Source organism: Argiope bruennichi, chromosome X1, assembly GCF_947563725.1.
Source record: "Argiope bruennichi chromosome X1, qqArgBrue1.1, whole genome shotgun sequence".
In the NCBI taxonomy this organism is placed as follows: domain Eukaryota; kingdom Metazoa; phylum Arthropoda; class Arachnida; order Araneae; family Araneidae; genus Argiope; species Argiope bruennichi.
In genome coordinates this window covers 128,150,622-128,178,402 of record NC_079162.1, presented here as the reverse complement: position 1 = coordinate 128,178,402, position 27,781 = coordinate 128,150,622, and the positions used below count along the sequence as shown (strand labels likewise).

At 28.9% G+C, this 27,781-nt stretch overlaps 1 protein-coding gene across 1 annotated transcript; it reads right to left on the bottom strand.

The window, feature by feature from the left end:
• Nucleotides 1-565: 565 nt before the first annotated feature.
• On the bottom strand, nt 566-25,373 carry LOC129958956 (histone-lysine N-methyltransferase NSD2-like). The gene is made up of 8 exons (XM_056071712.1): nt 25,166-25,373; nt 19,485-19,542; nt 16,981-17,019; nt 14,990-15,046; nt 12,328-12,384; nt 2,988-3,087; nt 1,797-1,863; nt 566-921 (listed from the first exon to the last, which is right to left on the bottom strand). Exons 1-8 carry the CDS (start codon nt 25,292-25,294, stop codon nt 811-813), a joined length of 618 nt encoding a protein of 205 aa, XP_055927687.1. The 5' UTR covers nt 25,295-25,373; the 3' UTR covers nt 566-810.
• Nucleotides 25,374-27,781: the final 2,408 nt, after the last annotated feature.

Here is a 27,781-nt window from a genome sequence, read left to right as displayed (position 1 = left end):
ACTGTCAAGGATTAATCGCCAAATAATTCGCTAAGGATGGCAAGACAGATTCAGTAAAGATGATTAATTCACGTCAAATTTAATATTTTCTAACTATTGTACACCAATGTCATGTAAGGCGTTCTATAGCATAACATGTTTATTAGAGAGTATGCGAGAAAGTTATGGTGAGACAATTCTTGCAGGTTTTAATCGAGAATTCAAACAAGATTGCGTCATTTCCATTATCACAGTCTTATTTCCCCTTCAATGTAAATTTTAAGGTATGTGCCTACCCTAAAATCAGCGTTTCCGTGAAAATTATCGAAATTTTTATTATGTGCTCATTTTATAGTCCATACATTTATATTAACGAATCCAGAACTGTTTCATTTTTGTTTTTACGTTAATTAGAAGCAAAGTTACAGCCTAATTAATAAACCATAAGTTAATTTTTTGTAACCGGGAGTGGGAATTTAAAGGGACGCAAAAATGTAAACAATACATTTACGCGTAATGATTAAATGACATTCGGTATGTGAACTTTTGACTACAGTTAATAGTTCCGTGTCAAACTGATTTCAGCTAATCTTGGAAAAACGCCAAAATTTATATTTATTTTTCTGGTACATGTGTATTAACCGCTTCACAGTGATTATTTTCCAAAGATGGCACGATAACAGGATCTTTCGTAACTATTGTTCACCCAAAGCATACGGTTGATACACAAGTACATTTTTTAGAGAATAGACGAGAAATGTTCTGGGTGACAAAACCGGTCATATATTCACCGGTATTCATATATTACCGGTTATTTATAATTCAAAAGATTCAATCATAAGAAGTATAACATACCGGAGGAGAAACGTCGTAGGATCTAATATAAGCAGAACGTATCCAAGACCTGGATGGTGGTTTATCCAGGAACACTACATGGTATTCCTGAAAATAAGGTTTACTAGTATTATTGAAAATAGTTTTACCAACAAAAAGTATTATATTTTTAATGAAATTTAAAAAAAACAAAAACAAACAAACAATGGAACTAACATCCTAAAAAAATATTTTAAAACTGTGTATTGCATTTCTTATACATAAAAAATACTGGAAATTACTTTGTTTCTAATACTGCAAAATAATTCTAAGTAACATTAAAATGACTTTAGCGACACAATAAAGAAGAAAGGTTATTCTAGCCTTTGCTCAAAATGAATAGGTCAATAACTAATGAGTGCTCTTTGCATCCGTTATGTTGCAGCATAGGAAGATATAATAATACAGATCTAATAAAATATTTTTACTAAGATTTAAATAAGAGAAATGGCCAAAATATGACTCTTTAAACTAACTATAATAAATCAATTGCTCTAATCAAGAACTTATGCTTTTATAAAAGTCTTTATTAATTTCATTTATTATTATAAATCAGGCTAGATATAAGGTACTAATTTATAGATAATAACATTCTCGTCGGCAATTTTTCCGGACTTGGATATTTTTACATATTTATGATTGCCACTTATATTTTCTGATTGGAAAAATTTTCCGACTATTCCCTGATATTACTGATTTCCTGGTTCTATCACCAATCTGAATTTCCTTTTTTTAATACCTCCAAAATCTAGTTAATTATGATTTGAACACTCTAATAATTTCATCTAATAATATATTAACCTAATGCATATTGAAGGAAGAACATAAGATAAAGAAATGATTCTACATCTCCAATCACATCCCTCTTAATACAAACATAAAAATTTATTCTAAAATTCATAAAGGTCTATCCTATCGAAATCCAAGATTTTTAATGAACATACCTGGTTAGACCCCTTTTGTTGGTGGAATTCTCCGAGGTCTGGATCTGCCTCAATTATCGCCGGCCAGCTGTAAAATTATAAGTTATATTGCTCAAATTGTCAAGATTTTTAACTAGACGTTTATTTTTAAAAAAGTTAATTCGAAAATATTTAAAAATTTATCTATGTTCGTTCGAACACTGATTGAATATAAATAAGAGCGTGGTCTTAAAGAAAATGGTCTAAATAGTGTTTTTCTCTATTCTGGACAGTAAATCGAGTCATTTGTGCAATCACCCGATTTCTTATGTCCGGACGCTACCTCTACACTTTTGCGATGTCGCAATTCGTATTACATCGATATATAGAGGCTTTATGGGAAATTCTGCTCGGTAAGATTATGAGAATACAGAAATAGAGAAGATATTCAGGATAATATTGTGCAAAGATTTCTGACGATTTTATAAAGTTTTTTGCTCTCTTTAGAAAATTGAAAATCGCCAGTAAAAATTCATTTTTTAACGGGGACAGGGAGTTAAAGGGTATTATCGGATTCTTTTCGAAAATATCTAAGGGCCGAAGTTAATTGATCTGATGACTAAATAAACACAATTTGTTTGTGGTAGAATATCAAAATTTTACGATTTTTAGAAACATTTCAAATAATATCGTTTGGAAACGATCGTACATCGATCATATTGCTAAAGTTTTCCGAAAACTGATAATTGATTTAAAATAAGAAAATATTCCTAGAAATTTTTAATAACACAACATTTTAAAGATTATTGAATGATCACTCTATGTTGCCAAACATCAAGCCGACTGGATAGAACTGAATGCAAGATTCTGGGAAAGGCCTTATCTATATTTATTTGTATTGTCCATAAATGAATGAAAAAAAAAAAAAAATAGGAATAATGAAACACTTTAGACGCACACTAATACAAACATTCGCCCCCCCCCCCCTTCCTTCAACTAGCACATGCAAACGCATGCTATCCGCAGTATGTCAGGTTTCTTTAAAATATTGCGGATAGCATATGTTTGCATGTGCTAGTCGAAAGAAAGGGGATGGGGTACGAATGTTTGTATTAGATTTTTTTCATTCATTTATGGACAATACAAATACATATAGATATGGCCTTTCCCAGAATTTTGGATTTAGTTCTATCTAGTCGGCTTTAAGTTTCGGAAAAAGAAAATAGAAATTACTAAGGATGTCCAAACAGTTTGGCCCATACGAGGGACCCGGGTGTGTAGTCCAAAGGTGTGGGGGAAGGCACTGGTGAGCTCTCAATATGGTCACCATCATCTAAAAGAGACAGTTCAAAATATAAAATCGTAATTATAAATCTTCAACAGAAAATAACTAACCTGTTTGAAGGCAACTGAATTTAAATTTAATTAAAGAATGTAATCAATTTTCATTTATAAACTTTGGAAGACATCGATCACAATTAATACATAGGAAACGTAACATGCAAAATTTCATTAATGTTCGAACAATCAAAATGCTTCTACAGGAACAAATAATACAGTACATAACTTGCAGAAATTAACTGATTAATTAACTATATTATATATATAATTATTGAAGAAGAGTCGTGGCCGAAGTCAGAGAAGACACTTTGAATTTTTAACTTCGTTTTAGTTCCATTCCGAAAGGCATGATTTTTTTTGTACAAGCAGAAGCGACGAGCACAACACAGAAAGATACAAAAGGTAATGAGGAAAAGCTAATGAAAATGTGTAATAATCCTGTGAATATATACTGTGAGATTTTAATAGGGATTTCCAACACGTGGCGATTTAGACAAGGGAAACAACACAGGGATCTTTTAAAAGGAATGTGCTTGACTGGGCAGTTTTTATCCCTTCACTCGGAGCGTGGGAACTTATCGGCTTTTAGCCGATTTAGCAATTTTAGAACTCGTGTTGAATTAATTAAATAGAAAAAGTGGAATGGCATCAGGAAATAAGAGAATATTTTAGAATGAAATTGATATGGGCTAAACTAAACTGAAAGTTAGGAAATTAATTGAGTTTAAATTAGATTTTAAAATATCATTACATATTGTATATATATATATTAAAATATCTGTTGAATCAAACATTTTTTAAAAATTTTCAGTGGCAAATTCTCTCTATAAAATATTGATTGTTATATTACCACTGCAAATTTTGTTCACAAATACAAGGTGTCCTATTAAGTATTAAGCATATAATATTTACAGATTCGGATAAAACACGTCAAAATGAATATTATGATCACAAGCTTCTCACTTTAATTAGACTATGATGCTATATTCGAAGACACAACGTGTTAGACATCAAAATATTCGTTCTGGTGTGTTCTATCTGAATCTGTAAATATATTTATTAGACACTGCATACATTGTGGGGCACCCTGTACTATAGTAATATAACAAAGTTTCTTCGTTTGAGCGATTTACTTAAACTAACTTTTAAGCAGGGTTAATCACTATTTTAAGACCAATACAAGATATCAAGACACGTAATAAAATAACAGTGTAAAAATTAACAAATTTTTAATCATTTTAAGATTTAATTTGTGTATTTCGATAAATTATCAGTATTCTTTTTCATGTCTTATAAGTGCGCAAAATTTAGGTGAATTAGGTGAAAGTCATTAAAATGGAGATGTGGAACATAGATATATATGTTACGGCCAAAGCCCGAAGTACAGCCAGTAGCCAATTCGCGAACTGGCCAAGAGGTTTGGCCAAAGTCCGAAATACTTGCACTTAATATTGTATTTTCTACTTTGGCTGGCCATTTCGCGAAGTGGCCGAGAATCTTTGACCAAAGCCCGATGTGATAATCTATACTTATAAATAAAGCTCAATGTGTGTTTGTGGGTGTTGGCGCTCTACAGTCCAAACCATTTGACATACAGTTATCAAATATGGCACCTTGGAAGTCGGAAATGTGCACAGTGGAGCGATTTTTTAAAATTTTTAATTAGAATTTTAATTAAAAATTAAGCGTAATTTCGGCGTTTTGTCGCTATAACCAGAAAATATTAGAGCACAAAATCGATTTTTGCATTAAATTAAAGCTTTTTTTAAATTAAAGCTTAAAATTTAATTTATAAATTATGCTTAGATTGAGCACGTCAAATTTTAAAAAAATAGCTTTTATCAACGTGTTGCCATCACATTGATAGAAGTTTAAATTAAAAAATAAATCAACTATTATTGCAAATTTAATAAACAAAATTGTAATTTTCGGCAGGTGTCTGTATAAAATGAAAAAAAAAATGAAATAAGATATTTTCTGAAAATTAAAAGGAAGAAAAGTTTTTATGAGCTTTGACAATACCTATATTATTAATTCTATAATACATTTTAATTTAAGGCAAACATAGTTTAATATACTTAGGATAATCATTATAATCAGCTAATTTGGGGCATACATTTGCTAACAAAATGGTCTAAAGGAACTAAATAATTATATTTAATATAACTTTAGTCAATAAATGCTCCGATGAATCAGGAATTTTAAATTTTTACATCGGTCCTCTGCCCTTTGAATCATATTTAACAAAATATTCTTGAGACACCAATATTTTTAATAAAAATTGTTGAACTCCAACCAACTAAATCAGTCACTAAAACTGGCTGATTTATGATATTTCAATATCACTCTTCTATAAAAACTGGCGATTTTAGACTACTTCACCGACTGTCTCAATGAAGATACGCTAATCCTCTGCAGGATTTCTCGATAGTGATTGGCCTGCGATTATAAAAATGTTGATTGTTCTAAAACTGATGCATAAATACTTCATAAATCAGTCAGATTCATCTCAGAAGATAAGGACGTTTATTTATTTATTTAAAAGTTGGTGTCAAGAGTATTTCGCAGAATATGATTTCTTGGCATCAAAGGATTGTGTAAAATTTAAAATTCGTACTTATTTCATAAGTTCATTTATTGACTGAAATAAAATAAAATATTTTTATTTGCATCGTCCTTTTGAAAGTAAAAAATTAATTTTACGATGAATCAGAGAAATTTTTGTTGAATAATTCTTTAAGATATATAAATTATTCTGCAGTGCACATATAATTTCACTGCCGAACGACTCTGATTTCAATTTTCCTATTTAAAAAATAAACAAATAAAATATAATATAATAAAACACACAATTATAAAAGCTTCAATATAAAAAGCTTTTATATTGATTGCAGTTTAACATTTCCACTTTAATTTAAAGTAAAAATTTTATGGATGCTGACAGTACATTAGAGAAAGTAGTACAATGAAACAGAACTAACTGTTTAAAGCCTACATAAAAGTACGACTGAATCATATAACTACCAAAATATCAAGCTCAAAAATATTTTGCAGAAAAAGCTACTAAGAGAACAAGTTACATTAATTGAAAATTTTAGCTATCATTAATACTGGTGAACCGGCTGGTCACCAAAGGCGACTAGTGTTAAATAAATATAATGATATTCATGTATAAAATATAAATAAGGGCATGTTGTAGGTGAAATTCGACAGATGGCGCCAACAAAGAAATGTCTTTAAATGATGTTAATAACAAAACTATTTATCCTTCATATTTGTTTTAATTAGCCCTTATTTTTGCTATTTGCCTTTGCAAAAAATATCATATTTGTTGAAGCGATATTTCGGGAGACAATATGATCTGGGATCTTTAACAGTAGGTCCATGGAGCAGAAAAAGACTAAGGATCACCCTTAAAGGTAGTTGAAAACTGAATACTCAATTTGCCTTTGTATTCATAAACGATACGCAGCGCCTTTGCTCAAGATATAATTCGTTCATATTGAAGGGCGCAAATCTAATCTTCACGCTATCACGTTGTTACAGAATATACGTTCACTGAATAATTTCTATTATGGCTTTAATATGAGAACAGAATAATACGAGATCATATTTTTATATATTACAAGCTTATTTTTAACTCAGAGATGTCACTTATATTTGAACTCGTTTCTGAAACAATTGTACTTAAAAAAAAAGCAGTACACAGAAATACTCATTTTTAAATATTGCATTTTTAACAGGGTGTAAAACAATCTGCTCTTGATTCCTTTCTTCCTACTTTGGCCGATCGTCCCAAACCATTTCGCGAATTGGCCGGCCAAAGCCCGAAATCAAGAAAAGATCGGACATTGGCCGGTAAGTTTACAGCAACGTTGGCCAGATCGCGAATTGGCCGGCCAATTCTAGAACTGGCCGATTTCGGGCTTTGGCCGTAACATATACATAGCCACAATGATTTTTATTTATAATAAGACTACATCAGCTAAAGTTAGCTCATTATGCTTTTCGCATTCTAAGCATGAAATTTGGCTTCATTTCTCTGAATAGATTTAGATGCATATGTCTTTAAAAAAGGGAGTTACTTTATGTAAAGCCTGTAACTTTCATGCTAGTGCAAATCTTTAGGGTTTTATATACACTTTATGCAGTCTTGTAAGTATCCATTTTAAATAAACTTGCTTAATAAAATCTTCCCTTATATATATATATATATATATATATATATATATATATATATGCGTGAATAAAAAATTTAATCTTGAGAATCAATAAAGTTTATGTTTTATATTATGCTTCACTAAAGTAATGAACAACTTTTTGAGTCGCCGTAGCAGTATAATAAGAATTTAGTAGTATTTTATAAAGCCTTGGCAACAACTGATTATACAAAATGAGTACTAAAAAGGAAACTACTTTGCTGAATGATCAAAATTTCCTTCAACATATTTTTCTTCATTTCAGTTACTAGTGAATTCCATTTCAATTCCACGTAGTTTCAATAAAGATGGTATATTATGAATGCACTTAATCAACCAATGAACCACGAAATTTTTCCTAGCAGCAGGCTTTCTGACGGAAGCGAAGCAACTATAAATAAGAAAATCTAGAATAGTTCATAATGATCTAATGAGTGAACGAATAAATAGAATTTTTTTTTTAATTACGCTTTTTTATGCTAAAATGTGAAGAAAAATTCAAGACGTTGAATAAAAGAATTAATTCCATGGGGCGCTAAAAACAAATGATTAAAACCAGCTGCAATAATCTCCCTGAAACATTCTGAAATACTCTCCACTAAAGGTTTTATCCTTTTTACTTCGCATAAAATAGGCGACCTTGAGTAATGCAGCGAATATATTTTGCATGACATTGCTGAACGATTGTTACGAAATACAAATCAATGGTATGGTAGCATTTTTTACAGAATCTGTCTCGAGACTATGGCGGCGAATTGACACCAAAATTTGACCAGAAACTACATTTGTAGTCACATAACATACCGAATTTCATTGATTTAAATCACTGAGTTTGCATGTATGCGAAAGTGCAGACCAAGAGACAACCAACAGATGTATCAGTAATATATGGGGAATACTCTCGGACAATTTGCAAATTTTACCGATATTTTGCAGCTTCAAAATCAAAACCGATATTGAAAAAATATTTTTTAAATGAGAAATTAACAAAAAATTTTATACATTTTTATGTAATTTTTGACAATTTTTGTTCAGTTTTCAAGCGAACATTTCAAGCTGTCCCAAAATGCAAAAACATGAAAAATACTACTTTTTAAACTGAGTTATACTTTTTTTTTCCAAAAAAATGCGAAAAGAAAAACCCGTTTATGGAAGATGCGTTTATTTATTTTATAAAAAGTTAATCATTTCAGAAAGTGAATTAATTTTTTTTTCATTTAAATTATATTAAACTTGCAAACCTTGCTTCTGAATACTTTCATCTTCTCTTGTTGTTTTATACATTTCTACAAACATTCTGAAAATAAATCTACAATTCTATCATCATTACACTTAAGAAAATGATAATATAAAACATCAAATTTTCTTGTTAATTCATTGATTTCTGGTATAACACTGATTCATTTCTCATATACCAATTAAATAGTGATCTATTCATTAATAAGAGTTTTTACTTTCTGTATACGTAGTATTAAGAAGGTATAGTAATTCGTTAAAAAATTCAAACAAGATTTTGACGAATATCCAAGTTTAAGACCCCCCCCCCCCCGAGATCGAGAAACACATTGTTAGAAAATGTCAATCTGTCTTTTTGTGACAAAGATAACTTAAAAATGCTTTGAACTAGACGGGTGAAATTTAGTACACTGTCTTCACACCAAATTTGTACATTTCTATCAAATTTTGAGTAAAATCCGTACAGAAGAAGTATATCTGTCTGGCCATTCGAATAAAACACAATAACTAAGAAATGAAGGGAGCTAGATAGATAAGATTCGGTACACAGATTTAGCATCTATAGTCTAGACAGCTTTCAAATTTTGAGCCACGTCCAACAAGGAATTTACTGCCTGTCGGTCTGTATTTCCAAAAACATATAAACTTGATAACTCAAATATACAATGACTATCTTGACAAAATTAAATTAACTATAAATATTGACAAAATTGAGCTCTTTTGTATATTTTTTCAGCTAATTCCTTCTCAAAATTCACTTTCAACCATTGAGTGTATTTGTTACTTTTTCCGATTGTATTTATACTCAATTTTTTTTGATGCATAGAAATCAAATTCATATCTAATTTCCAAAAGTTTTCAATTATAAACACATAATTTAATATTTGATATTGAGAAAGATTTCCAGTGAACTTTATGATCATCGATCAAATGAAATTTCTTTAAATTTTCATTATCAGAAATGAATTTTTCGGACAGCTCTTGATAAGCTGTCCAGTTGATTTTATCTTGAAATTATCTTATAAAATCTTCCGATAATTTCCGATTTTAATAAATTAATTTCCTATTAACATCTTAATATTTTAATCAAATTTCTGATAGACCAGGAGTTTCAGAAAATTCTTCACTTTTTATTTGTCATGTCTATTTATTAGGGAAAGTTTTTTATAAATCTTCGTCAGATAATTTCTGAATATAAAAGTAAGTTTTCAATCAAGCCGATCCTAAGGGGTTATTAGATATTATGTCTAGGGGAAAACTCTTAATCATGTGTAGCGTATTAGTAATGATAAAATGATTTATTTCCTCCAATATATCAAATCCTTATCTTTATCGAGTTATATATCAATTCAAGGATTGACATTTGTAATTGATGAAGCATTTATTTATTGATATTTATAATGATTTCATCTAAAATAGACTGCAATTTTCATTAACATTACAGTCTTATTCAGGAATTAATGAAGTAGAAATGAATACCTTAAAATCGACTGTACAATCATCTCGATTATAGCCGCTTTAAAAGCTGAATTTGACTTTGAAAATCCTTTATAGTAGTCTAGAAATTTTATATTCTACATAATGTCCATCATGATCATTCGTTAAAAGATAATCTGTTTATTATTATTATTTGTTTTGATTTTTATCGACATATTGTTTGGGACTGGCATTAAAAAAAAATTTTTTTTTTTTGAGGATTTGGAACATGTTTTAAAGGAATACTCTTCCCGTCATAAATTTTTCTTTTAAAATAAATGTTTTTTTCCCCTAAAGGGATTAAATGTCTAATATAGTTTATTGATGACATTCAAGTTATTCACCGGATTTTTAACAATTCTTACAATTTTAACTCCTATCGAAATCAATCGAAATAAGACTTTTTTTTGTAATTCAACCATTTTAGATTTCAAATCTATTAGAACTAAATCAAATGAAATTTTGTGATTATTATTCGGATCTCTTGCGTTTTTATTGCTTTTTTTAATATCGTAATTCTGTCCTGTTAATTTAAATTATTTTCTGGAGAGACCGAATTATTTCAGTAATACCCAGGTTGTCCCAAAAGGATTGAAACGCGCTTTAATTATTTACCTATTAGTAATAAGTGGGCAATGTAAATTTCAAAGTAGGTGAAAATAAAGCATGAAATAAAAGCATGTAAATAAAATAATTCAGTTAATTTTTCAAAAGTTACACTTTTTGAAATTTTTATGCGACCCCTCTAAACAAATTTAGTCAATTAAAAAGTAATTTTTTTATAAAACAATATCATTAGAAAAAAAAATGCATACTTGTATGTTTAAAATTAAGTGAGTTATACTTATTTGAAAATTGAACGCGCTGCATAAGGACTATATACCAAAATACAAATAAAATTTGTTATAAATTATTAAAATATAAAATGTACAATAATGTTTATATTAGGCCCTTTTTGACTGTTTAGGGCTTTTTTGCGGTACCATCAAGTACTCTTTGTTTTTAGGTTCAGACAGTTATTTTTATTTGTGAAAATTAAAATACAAAATAAATACATACCAGTAATTTATTGTTAACTTTATTATAATTTTTCAAAATAACATATTAATTCTCAGACGATTTATTTTCTTTCATTTAACTATAATTTAGACGTTTCAATTTTTCTTAAAAATAATTTGCACAGCGAAATGCAGACGATTTTCTTTCACCAATTTTATGAAAAGATTTTTTCAAAATACTTTTCATAAAATTTCTATCTGTTTGTATGCATGATTTTTTTTATTGTATGCGCCAATTGCGAGACCACATAAAAGGAAATTTATAGCCGCATACCAGCGTAGGCAGACCATTGTTTATCTCTGTCCATTAAAACTTTAAAAGCATTTGGGATATTATACATAATAACACGCTGTCGCATTTTTTATCCAAAAATTTTCACAATCAATATGTATATGTAATTTTTATAATAATTAAAAAATATATCCAATCGAAACAAAGGTATCCATATTTTATCCTAATTATTATTTTTCTTCATTTTTTTATGTCATGAAAGCCTTTATTATACTTTTCTTTCAGTTTAATTTTCTTTATTAACCTTTTATATGACAATGGAGAGCTTGCTTAAAATCAAAATCATTAATCTTTGAAGTCATATAGGTTGGCATAAGTTCTGAGAAATTTATCAATAGGATAAAAAATTAGATGCTTCAGTTACTTATCTGACACAAAATTGTATGTATTGAGTCATTACTTAGTTATTAATTAAACAAATAATTAATAAATCACGTTAAATTTATCTAATAAGGTAAAATGAATCACTTTTCTTAAGCAAATTTCAATCCTAAAAGTATTTCAATATACCATGACAATAAAAAAATGGTTTTCTAAAGGGTTAACTATTTCTTTTTTCATTACCTGCATGAGTTCCTACAAATGTCAAAAAATTACTATCTGCAGTATCTTTATAGAAAAACATGTTGGTTGCTTCAGATGATTCATAATTCTTAGAAAAATATACTAATCTTGTAATGAGCGAGATATGGGTTTTGAATCTCTTCAATGGCTGGTCCTGAACATATGTATGGTTTGGTCCTGAACTGCATTTCCCAAAGTCACATTATCAGCAATTAACGTATTATCGGTTTTTGCTAGTTTTACATCCACATAAATGTAATCAATTGAAAATAAAATAGCGTTATTTATATCTATTATCATGACTCAAGAAAATATAAATTAAGAGAATGAACATAGTACATAAAGAGCTATTTAAGGAGACCATGATGTTGTTTTATATAAAATGATAGAATTTTAAATGTATTCACCTGTGTGGTGTTGGCTCACCCTTTCACTGCCTGCGTCCACCACATCGGACGGAAGTTCTGAAAAGATGTTGCAATGTTGTTATACGATTACATAATATAATTTTTTTTATTATTAAAAATGGAAAAAATGGTAAACCAGACGTTATCGTCCGAATACTTATTTTTAAACTAATGAAAAGAAAGGAGCGCGTCTGAGGAATGCGGCACATGCTATGCACCTGGGCCCCACGATCAAGGGGGCCCCAACATGATCAAGAACTAAAATAATGTTCTGAACAGTAATAGTGGGATGGAAAGAAGAGAGTAAGAAATTTAATTGGAACAATCGACGAGTTTGGAAATTACTAAGTTTATAGATATATTGCAGTGTAGTGCAAGTGTGCAATATATTACAAACATAAGGTGAGTAGATTTACGGACACTTACCTCATCTACCAGGTTAAATTGTATAAAATATCTTAATAATTTATTCCATAAAATGTTTAATATTAGATCTAATCAAGTTCATGCCAAGGAAATGTCACTCTGAGTCTCAAAAAAGAAAAGAAAAAAGTAGGAAAATTAAATTTTAAGAAGTCACATGTAGAGCTGTTTTCTTATCTACGAAATAATTCTGACAATGAAATTGCTCCGACTTTAGAAGTTCAATTCAAGCTTCAACTGGAAAAGAAAGTTTTGCACAAACTACGCAGTCTTACAGTGAAACTGCGAAATTTATTGAAGTATTATATGTTTATTCAATCAGAAAATTACAATAACAATTAATATAACAAGTGAATATAATGCTCTAGGTTTATGGCTAAAAATAACAAGTAAATTTAATGCTCTAGGTTTATGGCTAACTATAACAAGTGAATATAATGATCTAGGTTTACGGCGAAGTATCATAACTGTTAAATTTGAAATAATTTGCGTTAAAACCGGACCCTTACAACATAAAGGATTTTTTTTGTTAAGAAGGCTGAAAGTAGATTATTTTCCACTACGTACTACTTAAAAAAATATCAAATGGTGAAAGCGGGTTCGCGACTGGTTAATTCATTTCAAAACGCAGGACCCGATATTTTGTTTCTGTTGTGCACTATTTTCCAAAAGAAGCGGAAATGAACAACCTTCACGATTTATATCTGACTATAATAACTGGTGAAAGCTGTCAACTGAAATTCAAGACCATGAGCGTTTAATTTTAACTAAACGGTCATTAAATGAGCTTGATTTAAATATTATGAATTGTAAAGGATAGGCATACGTCAACGGTAGAAACGTGAAAGGGAAATATAAAGATATATAAACAAAAATAATTGCTCTAAACCCTCATAAAACTGATATCCCTTGCCTATCACATTGTTATTTATTAATTTGCGATGTCAATTTCAGCTATATATATTGTAAAATTTTGGATACTGCAACTTTTAAATTGCGTATTTTATGAATCTAAATGATGATGGGAAATTCTACAAAAACATTTAAATATTACCCTTATGCCATTACGTGTTATTCTGGGAAGCCAAAACAGATTCAGTTAAAGCAGTGTACACACAATTTGAACAAATTTGTAAAGCCCTAGTAGAATGTATTCATGCAAATAACAATAACGCAACGGTATTCAAAGCCAAAAGTCTATTGGATTCAAATACAAGAAATGCCATTTATTTTATGTGTAAAAATATGATTTACAATATTGTACAAAATTAACATTATCCATAAACTATTTCAAGCAAAAACAGTTGTCCTTCTCTCATCTTTTAATTTAAGCAAGAAATTAAAATTTTAATCCAACATTTAAAAACAAAATTTAACATTTTTAGATGAAATAAAAATGATTATTTTTCTGAAGTAATAATAGCAAAATCAAAAGCATGAATTAAATAAACATACAATAGTATTGTACATTCGTTTTTGTAACTTTTTTTCTTACTTTACAAAAAATCTAGGGCCCCAAATGGTTTCTTTCATCTAGGCCTCTTTACAGAGAAGGCTGGCTCTGCATGCCAGTACGCTCTCCTTATACCAATCAGACAAATTGATCAAGAGTAATTAACCATTTTTTACCAATCTCTACCATACCATACTCTATTCACCATGTTTATTTATTTGTTAATTTGAAATGAATGAATTCCCCATCGGATAGAAAAGATTGAACATGTGATGGATTTTCTGTTTTTAGGACTTGTTGTGGCTCTAATTCAACTGCACAAAAATTTACATACGACCGTTTCTGTACTGTATAAATTTCCCATCTAAATGTGTGATTAACTCTCAAGTAATCAAGTAAAAGTAGGCATATCTCTGCTAATTCTTTTAGATAAAAAGGGAAACTTTGGATGCGCATAACAGAAGGTAAAAGAAACACTGCTAATTGACATTTTCTTTTCTAGTATGGGAGCCATACAATTTAAAACCTTTTATTTTCAATCTCCACTATATCCAAAACAATTTTCAAAAATTTATTTAGCTTATTTAATGAAGCTTTGAGATAGAAAGTAAATGTTTCAGTTCAATCTTTAGAGGAATCAGTGTTTATTTTTTTGTGTGATGTTCATTTAATGAAGCTTTGTGATAGAAAGTAAATGTTTCAGTTCAATCTTTAAAGGAAATTGTGCTTATTTTTTGTGATTCTCATTACATATGTTATTACACTTTATATTAAAAAAAGAATTACCTGAAACCACTTGGCCCGTTGTTAGGGTGTTTACAGATGTTTTTTGTGAAGGCCCTTCTGTAAAAAGATTAAAATATAAAATAATTTATATCAATGATTAAATTAATCTTATTAATGAAAAATAACGTCATCATTCGAACTGAAATAACCAGGTTTTGAATTTCAAATCTTTTTTTAAAAATATTCTTAATTAAAAAAAGAAACTATCAAAACTAAGCATTCAAATGCGCTTTCCCATTGGTTGGAAGTCGCATGTTACAAAATTTTGAGTATCATATATATATATATATATATACAGAGAGAGAGAGAGTCTTAAAGAATCATTTTTGTACCATTTGTAATTGATAGAAAACTACTTTATGTAATAATACAGTTCAAAATTTACACAAGTATAAATGATCACCTACTAAATCAGATCTGCCATATAGTTTTAAGGGTAAAAGGGATAAAATAGAACAAAATTTATTTCAATGCAGAATATACGTGGAATGTAAGTAGAAAATGAAATTTTATCAGCTTACAGTGTAGCAAAATCTACTGAAGTAATATAATTTTTAATACACAAATTAAGCATAATATCTACACAAATATTGAAAATATATGATTAAATGCATATTTCCAATCTCACACCTGCAAATCAATTAAACATTTATCATGATTTTATTGTTTATTATTTGTAAAATTATAGTTCTCCGATAATATCAGTCAAAAATTAAATTATTAAAGCTGGTATCATAGAAAATTACACAACGCACATATAGTTTTTGTAAAATATGTTATATAGTAAATAAACATTCTTATAAAACATAAAATTGTGTATTTCAAGGTTCATATGAAATCTTATTGCTATGGGGGCTCTATTGTAGCATCAAATAGCTAACTAAAACTGCTTTCTACATAAACGAAATCAATTTCTTTATTGCATTTTAAACTAATAAAACATAGGTAAAAAGGAACATAGTAGAAAAACTGAAATTATTTTTAAAATTTCTATTTGCTCTTAATTCAGTATATTTTTGCAAATGTTTCTAATTATTAGAGACCGATTTATTATTTGTTTTATATACAAATGTTTCCTCCGAGATTTGAATGTCTGACATTAAATCATTTAATTTAAATTCATTTTTGTGATACATATTTAATTTTAAATCCTTTATTCAAACCAATGTCTGAATCATCGTATTTTTATTTACGCTAAATTGTAAAAAAAATTAGTTCCTTAATGTCAATACTTTCAAAAAGTGAAGAAACACTAACTGAAAATTCTATCGCCTATGTATGTGAAAGCAGAATTTGACACCAATTTTTCTTAACAGTATTAAAAAAAGGTTTACAATTAAATTAGAATTATTTCTAACAATTATTAAACAATTAATTATAATTATTTCCATACATTCTATAAAAATTTATACTAATAGATAATAAAACTAATGTAATTCCGCGAAATTAAAAAAAAATTAATTCAATAAAATACTGCATTGCAACCACTAATTTCATGTGGGATTTGAAAGTAATTCTGTGGTTTCCTTGACAAATCAATCACTTATTCTGCATAATTTTTTTTTTGTCTGACAAAATTTAAAATATCGAATGGTTCCTTTTTCTTATTCGTGGGTATTCCTTTGTCTTATTCTTATAAATCATATGTATGATCTTATCTATCAATCTAAGTATGTTTCACTCGGATATAGATACATAGATTCTTTACTGAGTAAAATATATACAGTTATATAGAAATAATCAGTAATCAGTTTCAAATAATATGAATGAGCCTAATAATTTTTTGAGTCCGCTTTGATGATGTGGCTTTGTTATATTTTTTTAGTCGTCCCAGACACTTTCCTACATTTGTTCCTTATTTCGTTATAGTAACAACAGCAAAAAATGAATATATGGCGCTCTCAAAAAGGAGCCTTTGATTTATCTTCTCAGCAGTGAGATTTACGTTAATGCTATTTTTCATAAGAGAAAAAAAATTGAATTATACGTACCTTTCTTGACACTCCTCTTCCTCCTTCTTACACGCTTCGCTTTAAGAGAGAAAAAAGGCAATTATATGAATAAATGTCACAATTCAAACTTAAAATTTCAAATATTAAATTAACCATGTTAATTTTTTTTATAACTATATATAAAAATCATAAGTTAACAAATTTGAAAACCTACCCCACTGTTAATACTTTCAAAATAATCATACCCATACAATCTGTCCTATTCACGCGGTTGGATAGCAAAATAATAATAATAATAAAAAAGAAATTTAAATTCTGAAATAAGAATTAAATTAATTCTACATTTGAAAACACATTTCAGTTTTTTCAATTCTACTACTAGAGTAGAAAAATCGGACACGGAATTGTATGGATCTATGCAAAAAATCCCAACTTTCATTGCTATGGTAAAGATTCATTTGTTCCTTTTCGGGATGATTCGTCTCTCTCGAACAAGGGGATTTGTAAATCGAACATTCTATACAAGTAAGGCGCTTTACAATTTCTCACATAAATCAAATGCAAATAAATCAACAAGAATTACTTTAGTGATTAACGACTTGTATCCTCATATTTATGTTTATATTTCATTGAGAGGTTTAAACTTATGTGAGGAAAAAGAACTATATTTAAAACTGAATTTTGCATCATAGAAAGAAACAAAGCAAACACCTATCGCCTTCGTATTAAAGATACTGCTTAACTTAATTTATTCGTTTACAAAATAATTTTTTGCACACAAAGTGGACTGAAATCATCAAAAAATTTGGCCAGGGCGAAAAAAATACACAGGTACTCAGCCAGGTGGAATTATTTGTACATCTCTTCGAGCACCGAAACATCTCAACAAAAAAAAAGGCTTAACGGAATTTCCATCTTCACTCTAAAATAAAAGTTTTGCATCACAGTTTGGATTAAATTCCAAAATTTTCCAATACACAAAACAAGGCGAAACCAAGTTTTAAAAAGATGTTTCATCCTGAAGTCACGAGGTAAGAGAGCACTTAAGAAAACAAAAATTCACTTTCAAGAATGCCTAAAAGGAAAACTATAACCAACCAAATGTGCCGACTCCAAATGAATCATTAACCCCAGTGGCAATTGAGTTACATTTACATAGCGGAGATAAAAAGGAATTAATTTAGTTCAAATTCAAGTAGAAGCGGATAGACGACTAACGGTGATAACTAAACACGACATAAAAAAACAATAGGCAAAACGAAGTTCCAAACTTCAAATACTTTATTTGAAACTATAATATTTTCAAGGAAAATCCACCTAATACTTGTAAGGAGTAAAGTCCAACAACTGAAACTACAGAAAACGATGCTTTATTCTACAATTAAATCAGAGATGGCTAGCAAAACCTAAACACTTGCAGAAATCTCTAACATTGGCAACAGCAGGCAGAGAACTCGCTAAGTAATCAATACATCAATGGTAGAATTCAGTCTGCTCGCTTCTGACTGTTCTGCCTCCGCTTTCATAGATTTAGTGACAGAACGTCGAAACATTTTGAAGGATGACATATCTTTGTTATTAACAGATATATCGCAAAAATGACTGCATTTTCGAGAACACTTGTTTTCAAACTCGGTAAGAAATCGCCAAATAGTCACCAAGGCAGTGGATCATTAACACTCCTCCATGCAGCATTAATTAGAGATATCTGTGAAACCCTCTTTTGTTATCAGACTTTCTGCGCTGGTAAGCAATACTGCAATTCGTAACAGCACACAGCTAAAAAAAAAAAAAAAAGAACTTCGGCGTGTTTAGTGCAATTATAAAAGAAATTTAAGAAGACTTCATTTCTGTTCATTTTAGTTCATCTGGCCTTCTGTGAGAGGGAGAAGGTCCTGCTAAGAAGTAATTTCAAGTTTTGTAAAACAGTTTAGAAAGCTAAGGAAATGTTTCGTATTAAACTACTTTAGAAGAGACTTTGAGGATTAAATTAGAAGAGGAAAACCTTGAAGAACAAGCTCTATATAAACAATAGTTAAGATCGAAGTTCAGAATAGAATTTGCATTACTTTTAATCGTGAAACTAACTATCATTATTTATCTCTACTTCAACCTTGCCTGTGAGGTGGAAACAAAGCACTGAAATTCCCTTCACAACACTTGGAATGTTTCTAGATTTTAATTAAAAATTTTACTACAACACATGCCTAAATTTACAGAAGTTCCTAAAATTTCTATTAAAGAATTATTTATCATGTTTTATATTTTAATGTTATTAGAACAGATTACCACCATAATTAATGAAATTTAAGATTGCAAATTGTTCTCAAATGAGTAAGTATATTCCATTGATTCTGTTCAAGGCAAAGTGCAATTTATATCACTATTCATTCCCCCCCCCCCTTCTAAGCCACCTTCAGCAATAAGTTCAAAATCTTGATTAATTGATAATAAATGACAAAAAGACAATTTCCCTCACCATTAGTATTTAAATAAGAAATTTTACTAAATTGGTATATTGTAAATTAAAGAATTGAAGTTACCTTTATTTTCTTGGCGACTTCTTCGCTGAACTGCGAAGCTGTAAGTGGCTAGCCTGTCCTGCAATAAGATTAATTCGCTGTTAAAAATGTTAGTCTTTATATTAAAATTTAACTCTGAATATTGCCTTTTTATACAATATCTTCACACAGTTAAAATTATTTCTCTCAACACTTTACATCTGAAAAATTTTGTGTAATGAATTAAATATACTCATAATACATATAAGGTTCATTAGTAGAATCACACTCATCGTTAGGTTTCTTTTAATATATAATATTGAAAATATGGTGCGAGCTCAGGTGCCATCATCGTCATCTGATCAGGGTTCAAAATTACGAGGTCCATCTTAAAATAGCCCTAGTGTTGCTTTAAAACGGGGTGATAATATAAGTAAACTTTGTATTTTCTGTCAGTGTGAAAATTATTTCTTCTCTAATATTTTAAAAAATTACCAAGGCAAAAACATCAAATTCTTGCTTACTTTAAAATCAAAATTTTGATAATTCCTGCAAAAGACTCATTTTCTGCCTTTATAGCATGCTTTGGCTCTTCTCTCAGCACTTTTAATAGAGAGATACTCAAAAGTTAATTTTATCATTAGCATTCAATTGTTATACACTTTTCTGGTGTTCAGATGCATCACGATTTTCCAGATAAAAAGCATTTCAGCAGGGATGAAGAGTGTGGCTGCTCCCTCTCCATTTCCTTTCAACCAAGAATGAAGTTACAGTTGTTACATCTAATTTGACATTTAATAAGAAAGTCATCAAGTGCATAAATGGAATAAATTGAGATTACGAATCTTGTGGATACAGCGGGAACTTCACTCTGTGTCCTTGCAATGAAAATAATAGCTATAACCACAGCAGTGACACAAGTTTTATTTTTTTATAAAATCAAGTGTTCAAGTAATCAAGTGTTAATAAAAATAATTTCAATTAATATTTTTAACTAGATGATGTGCCTTCTAGAGAGGCTATTGTCCTTTTAACTATCTCAAGTCTGATTTCACAGATTTAATAAAGAAAGTTATAGTAGAAAAATACCGTGTATATTGGCAGAGTGCTGAAGAAATGCTATTTTTTCTTCACAAATAGTTACTTAGAAGCAACTCCACAATAACATTAGAAATTTTGATTCATTACAAATGGATTTTCTCTATCCTTAATGTTCAGGAACACTCAAATTCAAACTAATCACTAAAATAAAATAGTGACCCACTAAAAGAAAATAATGCAATAACAAACATAAAATCATATATATATATATATATATATATGCTGATAAGAAAATATTAGAAATAACCTCCAATTCGGGAAAATGTAATGAAAAAATATAAAATAAAAATTGTAACTCATTTACTTCGGCTATTTATTCATTCTTCTATCGACAAATCAGTCAAGTTATACATAATAATACACTCGAGTCAAAGCTATTTTATACCAACAATTACAACTTAAGTAATTTTTACTACTACAGGATGTCCCAAAATTAACGCAAGATTTGTATTTGCCACCAATCATGCAGTAAAGTATTAGAGACATTATTAAGAAAACCATTTGACAGGTGACAGTTTAGGTTTAGTAAAAATGGAGCCTTACACGCTAGAATGTGTATTCGTCGTTGAATAATGTTTCAAAAATAATGAAAAGTCTGGCGGCCACAATTCAAAAATTTGTGAATTGGTCTCCTAGATCATGTGATTTAATACCATTGGATTTCTTTTTAAGGGGTAATTTGAAATCAATGATCTATACCAGTAAGCCCACAACACGAAGGAGGAATTCAACGATGCATCAACAAAATTCAGCTACATTTATGCAAAATGATCATTGAAAATTTCGAGTAACGAGTGTGTATGTGCCAGCATAGCTGTGGAGGCCAATTGCCCGTTTGTGTTATTTCATGCATAACCTTATCTTTACGATTCAATAAAAATATAACAATTTCAAGAAAAAAAAACTGTGTTTTTTTATTTAATTCAAATCTTGCATTAATATGTTGTTCTATTGGGTAACGTTCCATTTTTACTAACTTATCAGCTGTCAAATGGTTTTTAATTGGGTTGCCAACACTTTACTGCACTAATAGTGGCAAATTCAAATCATGCATTAATTTTGGGAAACCCATTACTAATAATAACAGCTTCCAATCTCCCCTACTTAAACAAAATTTTATTTCATTAAAATTTCGTATTTATACTGATTAGTCTCAAAAGAGTTCAAAGTAATTGAATTTCAATCACCAAAGTATTAGTTTTTCATATATCAGTAGTACTTTTATATCCAAAAATAATTCAATATCATGGGAAATAATTATAGTTGATAGCTTTTCTATAGCTACACCAACAAACGAGCTCTGAGCTGCCATCTGTGATGGAGGAAAACTAAAACATGTAGTCCCGATGCTTTTATTTTGGATATCCATTCAGTGTTTGGGTTGCAGAGAAGGATTAAACAATTCCCCTTTTTATCTTTACAATTTTTATAATCGGATACATTTTCAGTTACCCAAATATGCCTCATTAAATATCTCATGGCCACGGATGTCAATTTAATAAACCATCATTAGAGAATAACAGTGCAGATCGACAATACAAATACCATTACTTAACGATCTATGGGGGGGGGGTGATATCAGATAGCATCTTATTATCAAGCAAGCAATTACATACAAGAAGACTAGACTTCATTTTGCATAGATTATACCGCATTTTCACAATTTACTATTTTTTCATGATTTCTTGGTCAAAAATATTAAATAATTTATTTGTGATGAAGTCCTGTAAAAATGATTAAGAAATAAATCAGCCTGTAAAGGAAAGACTTCTTTTATGTCTTCTTGCCTTTATCTAAATAGTTAAATATCCAAAAACAGCAAGATGGTGTTTTTATTTATAAATTTTGAATTTTACTCTAATTTTCCTTCGTTTCAGCCTCAGCTTCTCTGCTAAATGCATCTGCAGGAGCTCAGAGTGTACCAGATTCAAGAAGAAAAAATTTTATTATTGAAATTGATGATAAAAGATTAAAAAGTACCATTTTAAAATATCAAGAAATATTAATTAAGATCTCAGAAAAAGTCAAAGAAGAAATTGTGCAATCATCAAATAATTCGAACAGGAGAACTTGACGAATTTTCATGCTACACAATTCCATGAGTATAAAAGCACATTTTTGAAATTATGTCTGTCCATCTGAATGTAATAACAGATCTGAATTAAGTGCATGAAATTTCTTTTCAAATTTCTAGTTTCCTAACAAATTTTGAAAGAAGTCTTTCAGAGGATGTTGTCTGTCTGAATACATGTTAACACAAATAAATACAGAATAGAACTAAATCGATAAATATCAGTACATGGATATAGCATCAAAACTAAATTATCAAATTTGGACCATCCATGAATGGTTAACCTATCTGTACTTTCTCATGCATGAAATTTTAGAAATGTATGTAGGCCTTTGCAGCTAAAACTTATGATGGAATGTAACCAATTTTCATTTATAAACTTAGGAAGACATGATAGATCAAAAATACACAAAAAACATAATATTCAAAATTTTATTAATGTCCCAGTAATCAAAATGCATACACAGGAATGAAAAATATAGTATGGTACTTGCAGAAACTAACTGTTAAATTAAAAAACTAACTTGCTGAAACTAACTTTTTAATTTATTACATCAGGGTCATTAGACTCATCGTCAACAGTTTCAATTCAATCTGCTGATCTTCCGTATATATGTCATTAGGATAAAAATCTTTTCTTGGATAATATTTTCAATATAAAAATTTTGAGTAAAATATACAAGAGAAGACAAAAGAATTTTAGACAAAATACCATTTATTGTCTAAAATTCTTATTGTCTACTTTTAATGAAGATTAAAATATCAACTGAATCATAAATTAAAAAAATTTTTCATTGTAAGTTAATCATTTCTTATATTGGCTATACAAATTTTGTTCACAAATATAAAAATAGTATAAAAGTTGTCTCCATTTAAGCATTTGTTTACAAATATAAAAATAGTATAAAAGTTGTCTCCATTTAAGCAATTTACTTAAGCTAGCTTTTAAACGTTAGTAAACCACTACTTTAAGACAAATAACAGTAATGTCACCAGGCATACTGAAATAAAAAAATTTTAAAAAATACTGGTAGAGACAATATAAAAAAATAACGTTATTTCTAATCAAATGAATATTTAATAAATGAATAATGAATATTTTATAAATGAATACTTTGAAAAGTTGACAGCTTTCTTTTTCATGTCTTATATAATAAGAGTGCAAAATTTGGTTGATTTTGATACAGTTGTTTCAAAGGAGATGTGAGTCATGTCCATATACATATATAACCAGAAAGAATTTTATTGGTATTAAGATTATATCAGCTTCCAATACTTTTTGCGTAAAATTTAACTTCCTATGCTGTTTTTAATCTGCATGTGAAATTTGACTAATTACTTTTAAAGTTTTAGTTATCAAAGTCTCCAAATTAAGAATTAATTTACGAATAACCTGTACATTCTTCTCCATTTTCAAGCCAGTGCAAATCTTTAGGCTTTTATGTACACTTGTCTTAAATGTATCCATTTCAATTAAATTTCCATTACAAAAGCTTCTCGTTAAGACAAAAATAACACAAGAAAAAATTTTAACCTTGAGATTGGATTATGCTTTATATTAAACTTTAATAAATAATGAAATTTCATTTGAATCTCTGCAATAGTATATAAAATCAAGAATTCATAAGTCATCTTTTTTCTTTAATACTTTGATTGCAGCCACTTTTACAAAATAAATATAAATAGCAAACTTTTTTTTGATAAAAATTTACTTTGGCATATTTTTTCAACTCCAGAAGTTGAAAACCAAATTACTTTCATGCTAGAATCAATATAAAAAATTAGAACTGGATATTATTCTTAGTGAATCAAAAAAGTTAAGGATTTTGTACCCCAGTGGATACAAGTGATTAATAAAGGAAAACATCTGTGGGTTTTTGAGTACACTGACAGTGTAGACCATTGTATCTAGAATCATGAAGTTCAAAAACATACTTTGGATATTGGGACTGTGCATCGACAACACAAGTGCAATAATACTATACACAATAAACGGTTTCAAATTCTTTCATTAACATTCTCTATTTGAAACATTACTTATTTAAAGAGCAGGAGTTATTTCGTTTCACGAAAAAATGGATTAAGTTCTTGCGTAAGTGTTACATTATGCAAAAACAATCTGCAGAAGAAAAAAAAAAAAAATCTTTTTTATGTAAAACACAAGCACAACAAACAGCTTCATAGTATCATACCAAAACCTTTTCAACGAATCTGGGTTTGTTTCAAAGAAAACAATTTTCACTTGGTTATTGAAAATTATAAAAAAAAACTTTAGGTTCTTACACAAATTTAATCATATAATGGCAGCCATATGATAATATAATTAAAACATTTAAAATTAATATGCTAGCCATGGGATATATATGTAAATGAAACTTGTCATACAAATGATTCTAGAATACTCAAAAATCTATATTTCGATAAAACGAAATTGAATTATTTAAATTCCTAGCATTTGTAACACTAAATTATTAAAAATTTCAAATAAAATAAATAGCCTCGGCTAACCAATATCATAGACTTCAGTATTAAAAAACTTGGGGGTACTTACCGCTTTAGAAGTATTGATTGTCTGAATGCAGAATGATGAGAAAATACGTACAGAAAATGTGAAAATGAAATATGAAGAGAAAATAAAGAATGAATTGAAGATACGAAGAAAACAATTGCGTATCATCATGTTTAAGATTAGCGTGCGATCCGCCGAAGATTTCGAGACGCACTGACTGGTACAAAAGAGATAAATCAATACTGCAGTGCAGATGTCTGCCGAAGAGACGCTCAAGGAGAACGAACAGTCCATTATAATCGTAGGTGGGGAGAGAGAAAAAGCCGCAACTACACGCGTGGCATAGTTAGAAGCATGCAGTTGTTTCAAACGTCATATCATAAGCGTGCGAAAAAATATTTATTGGTTTGACGGGGGTTACGGATTAAACTTACTACGTTGCAGTCTTATAAAAGATTTTTTTACACTTAAAAAGCTAAATTTAAAAAACCCAAAGATTTGGGGAGGGGAAACTATTATAATTATAAAAGATTTTTTAATACTTGAAAAAAGAATAAGATTTGAGAGAAGTGAAAATCAATATTTTTTTATATGTAGAAAGAAGGGGGCGGTGGATCAATATTTTATGTATAGAATCAATCAGAGTTACAACTTACAGAGATGAGAATCAGGTTTTCAAAATTTTTTATGAATACATACTCATTTTTCATTGAAATGAAGTTAAATTCAAACGAGGTAAATTTAAAGTAGAGGCATAGAGTTAATGAAATATAAAAATATATATGGGCCATGAAATAATTTTAGATATGGAGAGGGAAAGCGAAAGAGATTAAGATTTAAAAAAAAATGGCATACCCAGAGCTTGCATTATTAAATAAAGACTGCTCGAAATTCCCATATCCAGTAGTTATTTATGGAAGGGGGATAATCTCATCCTTCCCCAAATATTACACCTCTGAAAATGAATGTAATGCATGTTATTTATTTTGCCAATAAATGGAATGTGGGAATGAATTTATATAAAAGGCACTATATACAACCGAATTTTGCTTTTTCATTTAATTTTGATAAATTGGGGTGATTAACATTTATTGGAGTTATATCAAGTGACCTTGAATGTTTTATGGAAAATATGTGCTTAACACCTTACACAAATAGAACATCGTATATCATGGCATTACTTGTATTTTATCAGATGCATATTATTGAATATCACTCATAAATCCGTGAATGTATCAAGTTGGTGTTTTTCACTTTTTAAATAAAAAATCAATATCTAAGGTGAATTAAATTAGTATTTGTTTAATCTATTTTTATTCTGTTTTCAAGTTTAAAAGATTCTATATGACATAAGTGCTTTAAAAGAATATTATATTAGTGATTATATTTATTTTATCCCCATATTATATTCTTATTTTATATCTACCACATATTATCATATGTGTATTAATTATTTATCTTTAAAACCTAATGAAAAGTGAGGGATAAAAATGTGAAATATAGAAATGAAATGTTTTCATTGTATTATAAATACATTTGATTTAAGGAGGAATATATTTTTCAATTCATTTTGATACTACAAACATCATGCAAAATGCACATCCCTCTCCCTTTTAGGTATCTGCCTGGTTTCGGAGGCACATTTTTAAAAAGCCTTTGATTATCAATTTTAGTAGATTTTATTGATGATTAGGAATCAAAACAAAAAATAACATTAATTAGAAAAATTTGAAAATAATTTAATTAATTAATTTGAGGTATTTTAGGTAAAATTTTATGAAATTAAAGCAAAACGCAAAACACTCTACACTAAATTCAAATTCTCCAATTTAAATTATTTTTCTACATAACATAGTTATTGTGCTTATAAAGGCAATGAAATAAAAGCTAAAAAAATATACAAATGAAAAAAAGTTATGGGTCTTCGAGCATTTTATGATAAAAATAATGTAAAAATCACAGGTACTACTGGCAATAAAGTGCTAAAAAAAAAAAATTAACATTAGACCTAAATCCTAAGTTAATTGCCTTCATAGCACTTATGGTAATATATATACAAAATTTCAAGAAAATATATCCATAAGTTTTTGTGAAACTATATTTTGCGTATTAAAATTTTGACAAAAAACACATTCTTTAAAAATTGCATTTAAAGCTATTATTGGTATACATCTACAACAATATTTCATTTTAAACAGTTAAAATTCACCACTTTTGCAGCAAATGACTTCCTTATTCTCTGTTTTATTAATTTTTTTTTCTTTCTAATAGCCCATTTTACTTTTCTGGACAATTTTGTAACAGGCAAAGTCTTTTTGCAGCAACAATTCGCTCGTTGTCGAAACTATTGTATTGTGTTAGCATGTAATGACTTGGCAATATACACCAATATAATACCCAATTCATTAAAAATTTCTATTATGCCAGAAAAAACTATCATTGAATAACAACACAGCTATACTAGTCCCTAAACGCAAAGTTTTCAACTCAACAAACGTATTTTTGAGAATAATTGTCCATAATAGATTGTTCAGACTTTCATTACCATTTTGTGTTTCCCCATGAAGGCATTTTTTCAGAAGATTTTGGTCACATAATTTAATATAAGTAAGCTTAATAATATTCATAATATTTTTTTAGGAGTCCTATACTTGAGTG

What these genes read in the sequence shown, in the direction of transcription:
- LOC129958956 (XM_056071712.1), bottom strand. Translation starts at nt 25,294, where the DNA reads ATGATGATACGCAATTGTTTTCTTCGTATCTTCAATTCATTCTTTATT. An exon ending in CAATCAATACTTCTAAAGCG is followed by an intron (nt 19,543 to 25,165) that starts GTAAGTACCCCC and finishes ATCTTATTGCAG; the next exon opens with GACAGGCTAGCCACTTACAG. An exon ending in AACAAAAGGGGTCTAACCAG is followed by an intron (nt 922 to 1,796) that starts GTATGTTCATTA and finishes CCTTATTTTCAG; the next exon opens with GAATACCATGTAGTGTTCCT.